The sequence below is a fragment of the Arachis ipaensis genome, chromosome B04 (genome assembly GCF_000816755.2).
Source record: "Arachis ipaensis cultivar K30076 chromosome B04, Araip1.1, whole genome shotgun sequence".
NCBI lineage: Eukaryota > Viridiplantae > Streptophyta > Magnoliopsida > Fabales > Fabaceae > Arachis > Arachis ipaensis.
The window spans coordinates 80,446,280-80,459,758 of NC_029788.2; the positions used below are offsets into that span (position 1 = coordinate 80,446,280).

A 13,479-nucleotide genomic window follows, 5' to 3' on the forward strand; every position below is an offset into this window, starting at 1 on the left:
TTTAGGTTAGGTCCCCCGACGTCTTCTTTAAAAGAGTTTGGCCAGACCGACATACGAAGCCCAAGCAGGCCCAAACAAAGAGACACAGCCCAATCTAAAGGCGGCCAAAGCCTAGAAAGATAAAGGCGGCCCCCTTAAAGATAAGGTGACTTCACTCAAAGATAAGATAACCCACACTACTATAAATACACTGGAGCACCCAAGTATAACTCATACTCTGATTCTACACAAAAAAACTGCTTAAAGCCCATGCTAACTTAAGCATCGGAATCTCTTGCAAGTACCACCACCCTCCAGTGACAAAGGATCAGTAGCACCTCCAGCTCCACCAGTTCCACCAGGTCGGACACGACAGCTCCAGCCACTACAGCAGATCTCATCTGAGATCGACCTTCAGTTTTAGGTAACCCTCATAACACTTTCCTTTCCTCAAAATTGACTAGAAGGGAAGGGATTTCATAGCTGATCCTGCCATAAACCTGGATAGAATGACCAACCATTCGTTTAATTGTTGGACCTCTTTAATACAGGTCATACCTTTCATGTTGAGTATGGCTTGGCATTTGTTGGGGTTAGCTTTTATGCCTCTTTGAGTCAGCATGAACCCTAAAAACTTCCCAGCTTCTACCGTATAGGTGCATTTTAAGGGATTTAATATCATCTCATGCTTCTTTATAGTGGAGAAGACTTTCGAGAGGTCGGACACTAGTATCCCGTCCTTTTTGGTCTTAACGAGCATGTCATCCACATATACCTCCATGAGTTTTCCTATGTAAGGGGAAAACACCTTATTCATCAGCCTTTAGTAGGTAGCTCCTGCATTCTTTAATCTGAAAGGCATCACTATGTAGTAATAGTTTGCCTTTGGAGTTATAAAAGAGGTTTTTTCTTGATCCGGCTTGTACATCGGGATTTGATTGTATCCCGGGTAAGCATCCATAAAGAACAAGTATCTGTAGCCTGAAGCGGAGTCGACTAGAGCATCAATGCTAGGGAGTGGATAAGGGTCCTTGGGGGCAGGCTTTGTTGAGGTCAGTGTAATCGACATACATTCTCCATTTTCTATTTTTCTTTTTACCAAAACAACATTGGCCAGCCAAAGCGAAAATTTGACCTCCCTTATGAATCCTACTTCTAGTAGAGCCTACACTTGTTCTTCTACGGCTTGCGTTCGCTCTGGTTCAAGCTTTCTACGCTTTTACTGAACAGGTCGGGAACCTGGGTACACAGCAAGCCTATGGCACATCAAGTCGGGATTTATACCAGGCATGTCAGAGGCTTTCCAAGCAAAGAGGTCAGAGCTTTTTCTCTATAATTCAATGAGCTGTTTCCTCAGGATTTCCTCCAGGTTCGCCCCTATGCTCGTTGTCTTGTCGGGTGGTCTCTGATTTGTATCTCTTATGTTTTGCCTTCTGGTTGGGGTCGTAGTTCTTCTTGAACTCACACTCCACCTAACTTAATTGTATTGACTTCTTTGCCCTCTGAGCTGCCTTTCAAACCGAGGCTTTCATTATGGTATTTTCTTGCTAACATCTGGTCTTCTTTAATGGTGGCGATCCCTTCAACTGTGGAAAACTTCATGCAAAGATGTGGGGGTGAAAACGACAGCTGCAAGTCGGTTCAGGGTTGTCCGACCTATTAGAGCATTGTATACTGAATTTTCGTTGACTACAATGAAGTCGATACTTAGTGTCTTTGACTTGGCCCCTTTTCCGAAGGTGGTGTATAATGAGATGTAGCTTAGAGGTGAAAGGGGCTATCCGAGTATGCTTTGAGATCCCTTTCCTCAAGCCCGAGCTTGTCGAAGGCGGGCTTAAATAGGATATCCGCCGAGTTGCCTTTATCTACCAAAGTCCGGTGTAGGTTAGCGTTTGCCAAGATCATAGTTATTAACATTGGGTCATCGTTCCCGGGTATTATACCCTGAACATCTTCTTTAGTGAAGGAGATGGTGGGTAGGTCGGGTGATCAATCGTCATGTTTGACTGGATATACTTCCTTTAGGTGTCTTTTTCGCGAGGATTTTGATATTCCTCCTCCCACGAATCCACCATTGATCATATGTATATGTCGTTCGGGGGTGTGAGGATGGCGTTCTGGTCGTCCTCCTTCTTTATCCCTTCTTCTCTTCCTCGGGTCGTCCGATATGTTTGCCGTGTATCTATCAAGTCGGCCTTCCCTGGATAACCTTTCAATGACGTTCTTGAGATCGTAGCATTCATTAGTGGAATACCCGTGTAGCTTATGGTATTCACAATATTCTGTCCGACTTCCAACTTTTTTATGCTTAATCGGACGAGGAGGTGGAAGCTTCTCTGTGGTATATCTCTTTGTAGACTTCAACCAGGGAAACCCTTAAAGGGGTGTAGTTGTGATACTTTCGAGGTTTTTCTACGTTTTGCTCCTCTTTTTTCTTGGGTTCCCTTTCCTTGTCCTGACTTTAATAGTAGGGCAAGTTGGTTCACGGGGGAGGTTCTCTAAGTCGGGAATTTTCTTCCATATTGATATATTTCTCTGTCCTTTCTTGTACTTTATTCAGAGAGGAGGGATGCCGTTTAGATATGGACTGGGAGAATAGTCCTTCTTTTAGACCATTAACCAAACCCATTATTACCGCTTTAGTTGGTAGGCTCTGGATCTTTAGGAAAGCCTTGTTAAATATTTTCCTATAATCGCGGAGGCTTTTCCCGGTCTCTTGTTTTACTCCTAATAGGCTCGGGCGTGCTTTGTCTTGTCTTTATGGATGGAGAATCTGGTCAGGAAAAAACTAGTGACTAACCTGGAGGGCAAGCCATCAAACCATTTCATGGCAGCCTTCGTTAAAGTAGTCAGGAAGGCATTGCAACGAGTTACGTCAGAAGCGTCAGCCAGGTACATTCTGCTTCTGAAGTTGCTGAGATGGTGACTCGGATCGGACGTTCCGTCGTAGAGATCCATGTCGGGTGATTTAAAGTTCCGAGGAACTCTAGCCTTCACAATCCCTTCTGTGAACAGATTCCGTCCTCCTAACGGACTTTCATCACGTTCCATTCAAGTAGTCCTTCTTTGTATGTCAGCTTCTAGTTTTCGTAACTTGTCTTCTAATTCCTTTCATCACCTTACTTCCTTTCGTAGCTCCCGTTCTGTCTCCCGTTGTCTTTCGGCCTCGTATTCGAGCTGTTGCAACCGATCTCCTTGACCATAGACGAGATCTAGGATCTCGGTCGCGTGAGGTGGGTCCTCCGCTTCGGGATAGAGGACCTCGGACTGAATCCTCCTTATTTGAGGATTTCCAGAACTCCCTTCCCCGTGGGGGCCATGATGTGGTGGCGGAGGAGGAAGTAAGAGGGTTTGGTCCGCTGCCTGGTCTTCTGGTTCAGACTCAGACGCCGTATAGCCATCTCTGAGCTCGTGGTCCGCCATTGGTCAGAGGGTGAATTCCAAGTCCGCGACAACGGCGCCAATATTTCGAGGGTTACCTGAAATGTTTATTTGGGTTTGAACGTGAGGTCCAGATCCCTTTGTGTGGCAGCGTCTGACTTGATCTGCCAAAGTGCCGCCTGTCCCAGTTTCTCGTGAGGAGGTGAGGGGTGGTACCTGCAAGAGACTCCGATGCTTAAGTTAACAAGGACTTTAGGCAGGTTTTTAGTAGATTAGAACGTGTGTTATTGATGCGGGCAGAAATTGGCAAATTAAAAATTGTTAAAATATGTACGTTACAAGTATAGTTCTTAATTCGCCAGAAATCTGCCTATCAATTTAGAAAGATGTCACAGAAAATTGAAATTAAAATACTGGAAGTATGAATCCCAGGTCGTCTCCCAACGAGTTGCAGAAAAGTGTGCTATTTTATTAATCAGAGATTTTCAAAAAGGGTTGAATTGAGCAAACAGAAAATTAAATTGGTGAATTTGAATAATGTAAATAAAAGCCTTGACTGGGAATTGATTAGTTGGAATCCCTATTATTGTTGGAATGCTCTCAGGATTAGTTGACAATTGAAGGTTGTCCTGTTTAGTTATCCTTCACTAGGTAAAAGAAAGTCAAACAAGTTGGAATGCTACGTCCGTTCACAAGTTGCAATCCACTTAATTAAAAGGGATTAATGTTAGTGATTAGGATGCAATCTAACCATAAACCCAATTACAATTTTTCTTTCAAGCCTCCCAACTCAAGGGTTCCTTTCAATCAATTCCCCATCAAGTTAGGGAACTACTCGCTCATTGTGAATGTAAAATTCATAGCATATAAAAAGGAATTAAAGGAAGACATTGTAAATAAAAATCAAAATAGTCAATTAAAAATAAAGGTGATCCTTGTATTAAATAATCCTAAAAATATTCCAGTGATAAAATTAGCAAAGCAAATAACATGGAAGAGTGAAGCCAAGTAAAGAAAACGAACTAGAATGACGAAGTCTTGATAAGGTAATAACTCTTCTCAGTGTTCCAATGCCAAAAAAGTAAGAGAAAATTAAATCCTAAGAACTATGAATGTGTAGAGAGAAAACCCAGAGGAGGAGTAAAACTAGATCTAAAAACTAAAACTGTGTAGAATGAATGTTCTCTCTGGTTTCTGCATGTTCTCTGGCTCTAGTCTGCTGTTCTGGGCCGAAAATTGGGTCAAAATAGGGTCCAAAATCACCCCCAGTGATTCTGCAAATTATGCAGATCGCGCATGCCACGCGATCACGTCGCTCATGCGGACGCGTCATTCGCGTTTCGCTTCACCACGCGGGCGCGTCGTTCACGCCTCCGCGTCGCTCGTGCTTTTCCATTTCCGCGGTCACGTCATCCATGCGGCCGCGTCACTGCGATTTGATCTTCTTCGCGCGGTCGCGTCGTCCATGCGGCCGCGTCGCTTCTCGCTGGTCATCTCTTCAATTTCTTGTGTTCCTTCCATTTTTGCTAGCTTCCTTTCCAATCTCCAACTCATTCTTGTTCTATAAAGCCTGAAACGCTTAACACATAGATCACGTCATCGAATGGAATAAAGGAGAAGTAAAATGTATAATTAAAAGTCTCTAGGAAGCAGTTTTCACTCATGTAATAATTTCAGGAAGGAAATATAAATGCATGCTATTTTAATGAATAAGTGGGTCAGGATCATGATAAAACCACACAATTAAACACAATATAAACCATAAAATAGTGGTTTATCAGTTATACTTGGAAAGTGCCAATGTACTTCTAGTAGGAGAGATAACTATTTTTATTGAAGTAGTTCCATCTTTTTTTATAGATAAGCATTCCCCTTGTTTTGGAAGTTTGTTGGGATCTACCTTCTAGAAGTGATAGAGCCAACTAGAGAGGTTTAAGGAGACAATTACTTGTTCAGTCATGTAGAACTGGACCTATATGTTTTTATCCGACCTCTTCAAAGAAGTCGGGTATGTAGTGAAGTCTACCTTTATTGGTGGCCATTTTGTATTTATTGGGCCTAGCTCTTATTTATTTGGGTCAGGATATAAACATTAATTAATAACTTAAATATATTAAGAGAATTGATAGCTTAAGTATAATATAAAAATAATAATTCTTAAATGCTATTATAAAATAATTGTCGTGTAAAAAAATAAGAAAATATTATATATAATATTCATCCTATTTAGTTTTGTTTATCCAACTTTTGATTCTAGTAAAGAGTATTTTTATAATTATATTCAAATACAAACTATTTTTCTATTTTTATCTCTAATTCTACTTGTTTCCTAAAGAATTTTCTTTCAACCTCACGAAAGTTTTATTCTTTAATTACTTAATATAAGAATACAAGTAGATTTTTGGGCATTGAGAAATTAGGGACAAGCAATTTCTCCACCAACAATATTAAAGTGAAAAGAAGAGTTCCATGCATATCTGAAAGTAACAGGGCGAAATCTCGTGATAGGGTTACTATCAGCAACAACACAAAGTTGCCCCTGAATCTTCAATGAAGGGTCGATAGGCTTTACAGATTGAAATCCTGAACAATTTAAAACCACCAGGGGAAAAGTACATATACAATCAGTGACTATAAAAGCTCGCCACTCTTGCTTTCCTTTGACTTTGGCCCCTGTTTGTTTCTGTTCAATCTTCAGATCACTCAATTGACACTGGCTATAACCTGAGATACACATATATTTGAACCAAAATAACAAACAAATTAAAATTATTAGTCATAATAAGAATACTATATATACATAAAAAATCAGTCTTTAAATTAATTGTAATTGTGTGTGTATATATTATTTTATATTTTTAATATATATTTTGTATTTTATTGGTGGTTAATTCTTGATATATACATAATATAGTTGTTGTGAGTACTTGAAAATTTCAAGTTAACAATAAAATGAAAAAGAAAAAAAAAAGAAAAAGGGAGTAGAAATTCATGCATTTGAAAAGTAAAAAGTAATTACATTGAGAAAGGAGGGCAAGGAAGAGGAGTATGATGCTCATAGTTTTGTTGTTCATGGCAGCCATTCTTTTTGAGAAATCAAATGCTGCCTCGATGAATTTTTGAATTTTTCTATTGTATTTCAACATTATTTTGGTGTGTCTTTTATAGTTACACAATGACACTCAATTGACTAAAATGTTGCAAAAACGACAAAGAACAATAATTATATTTTGGTAAAATTAATTTTAAAATTTAAAACACCATAATGAACATAAATATAAAAATAAATTTAGATATTTACTAACAAGGTCATACTTAGTTTTAAAATAAATACGTCATCAAAAAGTTTTATCAAATTAAACATTAACTTTCATCTTAGAAAGAAAATAATGTTTAATTTTTTATTATATTTTTAGGTTGACTGGATCATAATTTTGCAGGTACATATTTATGTCGTTTGACTGTATTGAATTATAAATTTAAAATTATTAATAACATGAGAAATAAGATCCAAATTGAACTATAAATGAATTATATGTAGGATTTATTTATTCTATATTCAAATACGAATTAAAAAATTAAATGTTCCTTAACTGGCGCTGAAAAGTTTTTTGAGAAATATCAAGATGGTCATGTCATAATTAATATTCATCATTATGTTATTAAATATGTTGACTTGGCACGTACAGGCATCAGTCTTCGTATGTTTCTCTTCTCAATGTCATTTGTAGTGAAAATTTTGCGCATTCAAACAATTTTAGCATCTAAGTTTATTTAAGTAATTTAAAAGAATAATTTTAGTATCTAAATTTATTCAAGTAATTTAAAGGCATACGTCTCTTTTTCTTTTTCTGTCCCGCATTTCTTCTTTTCTTTTTTGTTTCAAATTTATAGATGCGTGGAGCTTCTTCTTCTTCTTCTTCTTCTTCTTCTTCTTCTTCTTCTTCTTCTCACACTCGTTTATACACGGAGTGTCTTCTTCTTTTTCGCCTTCTTCTTCGCATTCCTCCTCTTCCTTATTCTCCTCTTTCTTTTTCACGTTCCTTCTTCTCCACGTATTTTCTCCTTATCGTCATTCTTTTGTTGTTGTTACTGCTGTATTTTTTTTTCCTTTCCTCCTTCTCTCCCCGGTGAAGAAGCCGTAGAAGGTGAGAAAGAAGAGTTTTAAATTGTGCAGAACAGAAATGAACCAAAATTATATTCATAAATGAACTGAAATTATCATTAGAATGAACTGAAATCATTAACTAATTTCAGTTCATTCTAAATATAATTTTAGTTCATTTCTGAATATAATTTCGGTTCATTTCTAAGTGAATTATTTTGTTATGATTCTTCTTGTTTCACTATTTTGAGAGGAATAAAAACAAGAAAAAGAGAAAAAAATTAAACAAAAAAGAAAAAATAAGAAGAATAAATTTCTCATCATGTTCTTCTTTTCTTGTCTTATTCATCTAATTAAATAAAGAAGTAAAAACACATAATGCTGCAAAATCACTTGATGGATTTGGATGTGTTTTTGTTCATGATTCAATTTTGTTTGTGTTTATTTTGTTTGTATGTCACAATCATTAGGTAATTTCGATTTATTCTGGATTTAAATAAGGTGCATTTAGTCTGTGCTTGTTTTGAAACAAGTTTACATTCTGAATTTAAGTTTCGGTTCATTTTGAATATAATTTGGGTTCATTCTAAATATAATTTCGGTTTATTTCTGTTCTGTACAATTCAAAACTCTTCCTCTTCATCTTCTACTCCTTCTTCACAAGGGAGAGAAGGAAGAAAAGAAAACATATACAGCAACAACAACAATAAAAGAATGGCGATAAAAAAATAACATGTGAAGAAAAAAGGAATGTGTAAGACCCAAAATCTTTGAAAAGTCTTGTTATGATCAAGTCTCAAATCTTACAGTTATTTATAGCCTTAATTTCAGAGATCATTTTATTAAAGATAATTAAGGCAAGTTTTGATTTATTGAACTTGAGATAAGTTATGACTATTATCTAATATAATAATTATTGGATTATTTTCTATAATTATATTATAAAGTTGATAGTTATGAAATAATAAGGATTTTATATGATTTGGATTAGATAAGTAATATTTTAAATATTATTACTGCTATTTTGGAAAATGAAGAAATTAAGTATATTATTCTAATTTTTAGATTTGGGCATTTTATTGAAAATAATTTGTAGAATTGATGAGTAAATAGTATTTTTCTATATACAAATAGTGTTGGATTTAAATTGGGTTTCAATTACTACATTATCCCCAATTTCATTTGAAATTACCAATTTGCCCCTAACCCAAACTTTCAAAATAATGAAACCCTAAAGCCTTCATCCCAGCAGCCGAAACCATGCCTTGTCCCCCCTTTCACCCACGGTTTTCCCCTTCCTCCATGAACAAAGAAACAGAAAAAAAAAGAAAGAATGGAGGGCCGCGGAGGGGAAGAGAAAGAGGATTGCGCCGGCGTGCTGGGCTCACTGCCGTCGCAGTCGCCGTCGCGCCTTGCTGCGGTCAGCTTCACCGTCGCGTCCTGCCATCCTTGCCACTATGGAGCTGTTCCGATCTGGACTGAGGGAGAGAGATTGAAAGAAGCTGCTGCGCTGCCCAGAACCGCGTCCAACTCGCCGCCGTCTCCGTGGGGCTTGTGTGGCCGCGGTCGCTCCTCGCCGTGGAACCCGTGTCGTCGGCGTTCACCCCACTGCCGGAGCAGAGACGCGCGGAGGAGAGAATGGATCTGAGGGCCGAGCTGAGGTCCAACCACTGCGTCGGAGTCCTTCCGTGTCGCCGCCGCACGCGCTGTGACCTCCAGCCGCGCCGTTGCCAGTCGAGCTTACTCCGCCGTCGTGAAGCCCAGCTACTGTTAGGAACTTTGTCGCTGCTCATGGGGTGCGCTGGTAAGCCTCTGCCGCCGGAAAACGTCACTACTGCAGCGTCACTGGAGTTCTGGCCGCCGGAGAGACCTCGCTGCCGCAGTGGTTGTGGTCCACTGTATGGCCGCCGGAGAAAAAACTGCCTTGGCCGCTGAAACCACCGCCGGTAAGGGTCTTTGCAGTTGGTTCTCATTCCTTCCTGTTCCTGGGTCTTATGGTCATGACGTTGTTGTGCAGTCACGGTTATCGTGATCGGAAGTCATCGCTGCTGCCGCTTGAGGTGGTCGCCGCCGAACCGATTCGGATGCCGCCACTGTTTCGGTTCAGCCGTTCCTCCTTCGGTTCGGTAAGCGTTTCGATCTGAAAGCCCTCTAGTTACTGCTCTATTATACGTTGAGGAGTTGTAGCATTTGATGTTATGAGAGTTAATCTCGGTTATTATATATTGTGATTAGAGTCGTTTTGGTTGCTGAGAAAACGGTTTGGAGCTGAGGTTTTGGTAGCCGGGATTTTGATTGTTGATTTCGGGTCGAGGCGGAAAGGACTCGGTGACGCGTTTGAGTTATGGGTTTCCTTGAGGTATGCCATTGAGGCGACTGTTGGATTTAGCTTGCTTTTGAATTGATTTCTGGTTTTGAGCTGTTGAAAAGAAATGAGAAACGGTTTAGTTGGGACCCGAACCGGGTGGCAAAAGTCCAAGTTTTAGGGGAGGTGCTGTCGAAATTTCTATAAAATCCGAGTCTTTATTGAAATGTTGTCTGGAAAATGATGAGTTAAAGACTTGTACTATTTTATTTGAATTATCGAGAAAAGGATGATTCATGCTTTCGAAATGAATTAATAAAGAGCAAATTGTGATTTAGTCTTGCTTCTTAAGAAAGGCATTGTATCTCTTTCAGGAGAAGGTTATTTAGATGAAACTTGTGTTTTAAAGCTGTTTAGATGTGAAAAGGGTTTATGCCTTTGAATTTGACTTGGGGGTTTCAATTAAAGAAGTTTCAATGGCTTTGAAAGAACCTGAATGTCTATTGACAAGTTTCATTTTGAAATGTTTTGAGAAAGGTTTTAAGTACTCTTTGAATTCTGAATTCTTGCAAGACTAAAACAATTTTGAACAGTTGAAACGTTCTAAAATTTATCATGGGGGTTGAAGTTGGTTTTGCCTAAGTAAAGGAAACGGCTTTGAAAGAAGCAAATGATTACATGACTCGGTTTGGCATAGATCCTATTTGCTTACTCAAATCAGAAAGCCAATGTTTTAATGATTTTAAATGAATTTGGCGAAATGAGTTATGTTATTCTCCCCTAAAGACTTGGGACTCTGCCGAGAAACTTTGTTATAAAATCCCATTGTGGGATGGGTGATTTTGAATGTTCCCAAAATGAATCTTTAACTTTCCATGGTTTTGGAAGTTTCGGAAAGAGAATGCCGAGAGTGGCTTTGTTTTAAAAAGGGAACTCACTTTGAGTAAATTTGGCTTATGGGCCTGAGATGATTTGAGAAACGAGATTTCTAAAGCCAAGGCTGAAAAGAGTTGAAACTTGATTTCAAAGTGAAGCGATTTGAGAAAAAGTGATTCATGGCTTAAATGCCGGTTTTATGAATTTGATGATGTTGGATGGAGGAAGTGCTGTTTTGTTATGGGCCGGAATGGCTGTGTATGATTATGAATATTGGCTGGTTCTGGATTGAACCGTGAGCCGGAATGGCTGTGTATGATATTGATTTATGGCTGATTACCGAATGAGTTATGGGCCGTATGGCTGACTATGAATTATGAATTTAAGCCGGATGGCTAAGATGGATGTTGATCCATGGTTGGATTGAATGAATATATGCTTGAGATACCTGGGTAGTAGCAAGGGTTGTGGTTCGTCCCACTTGCTCCAGGTCAGAGATTGTGACACCTGGGTAGTAGCGGTAGTAGTGATGATTCCACTCGCTCCAGGTTGAGCTTTTAAACACCCGCCTGGGTAGTAGCCGCAGTAGTGGTTGCTTCACTGGCTCTGGGTTGAGCGGGTAGTAGCAATGGGGTTGTAGCTCAAACCTACTTGCTCCGCGAGGGGTGTTTCTGACCATGGTTAGCTACCAGGACGTGTCGGGTTGGCTATATAACCGACAGATGATATCATCAGCCACTAGGGACAGGCATGCATCATATGCATTTATGTGACATTGTTTGGGTGTGCATATTATACTTGGTTTGCCTGTGTGACTAATTGCTAATTGTCCTACTTGCAATAACTGTTTGTTTGTGCTTGCATCTTTCTATTTGTGTTTGCTACTGGGACTCTGTTGGACTGTGGTGATTGGTTGCTGGTTGGATTGTTTGGGCCTAGGGCCGTGGTTGGAATGAGGTGGACCGATGGTTGATTTTGGTTTTTGTATTTCTGGTTTGGAAAAGTATGAAATGCTAATTTGGTTCAACATGGTTAAACCTTTTTGAAAGGCTTTTTGAGTTTTTGAGAATTGAACGGTTCCTCTTTTAGAAAAGATTTCTGACTTTACCTTTATTGTAAACCGTTGTTTTTGAAAAGAGGCATAAGACGGTTATAAATCACTGGTGCGGTTATTTTCACGTATCCTATTACAGTAATTCCCAAAAACCCTCTACTGAGAACCCTTTCGAGGATGATGTTCTCACCCCCCTACATTTTTCCCCTTTCAGGATATGGGCGCAGAAGTTACGAAGAGCTTATTTAATTGTTGTTGTGATGCTCTATATTGTTTTATTTATGGTTTATTGTACCCTCGCCTTTATCTTGATATAATCTGTAAGAGGGATAGGAATTGTATTGGATTATGTTTGTAATATTACTTATATGTATGTATGTATATATATGGATGTACTCTTTATGAGTTTTTGTAAGTTGTATGGTATTTATGGATGTACGTTATCGAACGAAAGAATTTTTGGGAGCGGTATTGCGGTTTAAAGTTTCAAACAGGCTCATATTTTAGTATTAAATAGTATAAAAGTCGTCGTAATGTCCGAGCTATCAGAGTCGCACAGCCGGAAGTGTGAGCTTTGGTAGTTAGGGTGTTACAGAATGCGAAAAAGAAGGAGGAGGAGGAACATGAAGAAGAAGGCGAAGAAGAAGGCAAAGAAGAAGAAGCTCCGTGTGTAAACAAGCGTGAGAAGAAGAAGAAGTGCATGTAATCACACTCTATTAATACTAGTGATTTTTGTTGATGTTGAACCTACTTGGATGAATTTAGATGAAAAATACTTGGACGTGTAGCAATCCTGAGAAAATATTATATATTAATGAAGATGTATGTTAATAACTAAAGATTAATTATCATGAGATTTGTTAATAATTTTTAAAAAAATAATATAAAAATATTTTTTAATTAATAAAATATCATATTTTGGTGTCTATTAATAAAATATCTAAATTATGTATGTATTATTCATGGGATTTTTATTTTATGTAAAACATATTTGATAAGAAAAATAGTAGTTAATTATGTCCATCTTGGATTTCTAATGCTCTAATAGGATTTTAAGTATTATTATTAAAACCGGATCGGATCGGACCGGGCGATTCAATTGAAAAATTGGTGAACTAGACTCTAAATCAGACTGCAGAAGACAATGAACCGGTACTAATCGGTCAAACCTAGAATGAACCGGTCAAAATCGGTGTAACTCGGTAAGACTGGTTCGACCGAACCGGGCAATTCAATTGAAAAATTGGTGAACTAGACTCTAAATCAGACTGCAGAAGACAATGAACCGGTACTAATCGGTCAAACCTAGAATGAACCGGTCAAAATCGGTGTAACTCGGTAAGACTGGTTCGACCGAACCGCTTAAGTTTCAAAATTTTTCCAGGTCGAACCAGTCTTACCGAGTTACACCGATTTTGACCGGTTCATTCTAGGTTCGACCGAACCGCTTAAGTTTCAAAATTTTTCCAAAATGTGGAAGATGGGGTTCGAACCCCCCTCATCAATGAGAAAAACAATACTCACAACCACTAGGCTGTTAAGCCTATTATTAATATATATGCAAATTAATATATATATAAATATCTTTCAGCAAAATCGGTCAAAACCGATCAAACTCGGTAAGACCGGTTCGACCGAACCGCTTGAGTTTTAAAATTTTTTAAAATGTTGAAGTTGGGATTCGAACCACCCTCATCAAGAAAAAACATGATTCTCATAACCACCAGGCTATTAAGCTTGTTAACAATTCATATGCAAATTAATATATATAAAAATATC

General features: G+C 38.5%; 1 protein-coding gene across 1 annotated transcript; it reads right to left on the bottom strand.

The window, feature by feature from the left end:
- LOC107637854 lies at positions 5,711–6,500 on the bottom strand. The gene is made up of 2 exons (XM_016341134.2): positions 6,380–6,500; positions 5,711–6,084 (listed from the first exon to the last, which is right to left on the bottom strand). The coding sequence occupies exons 1-2, from the start codon at positions 6,441–6,443 to the stop codon at positions 5,777–5,779; spliced, it is 372 nt and encodes a 123-aa protein (XP_016196620.1). The 5' UTR covers positions 6,444–6,500; the 3' UTR covers positions 5,711–5,776.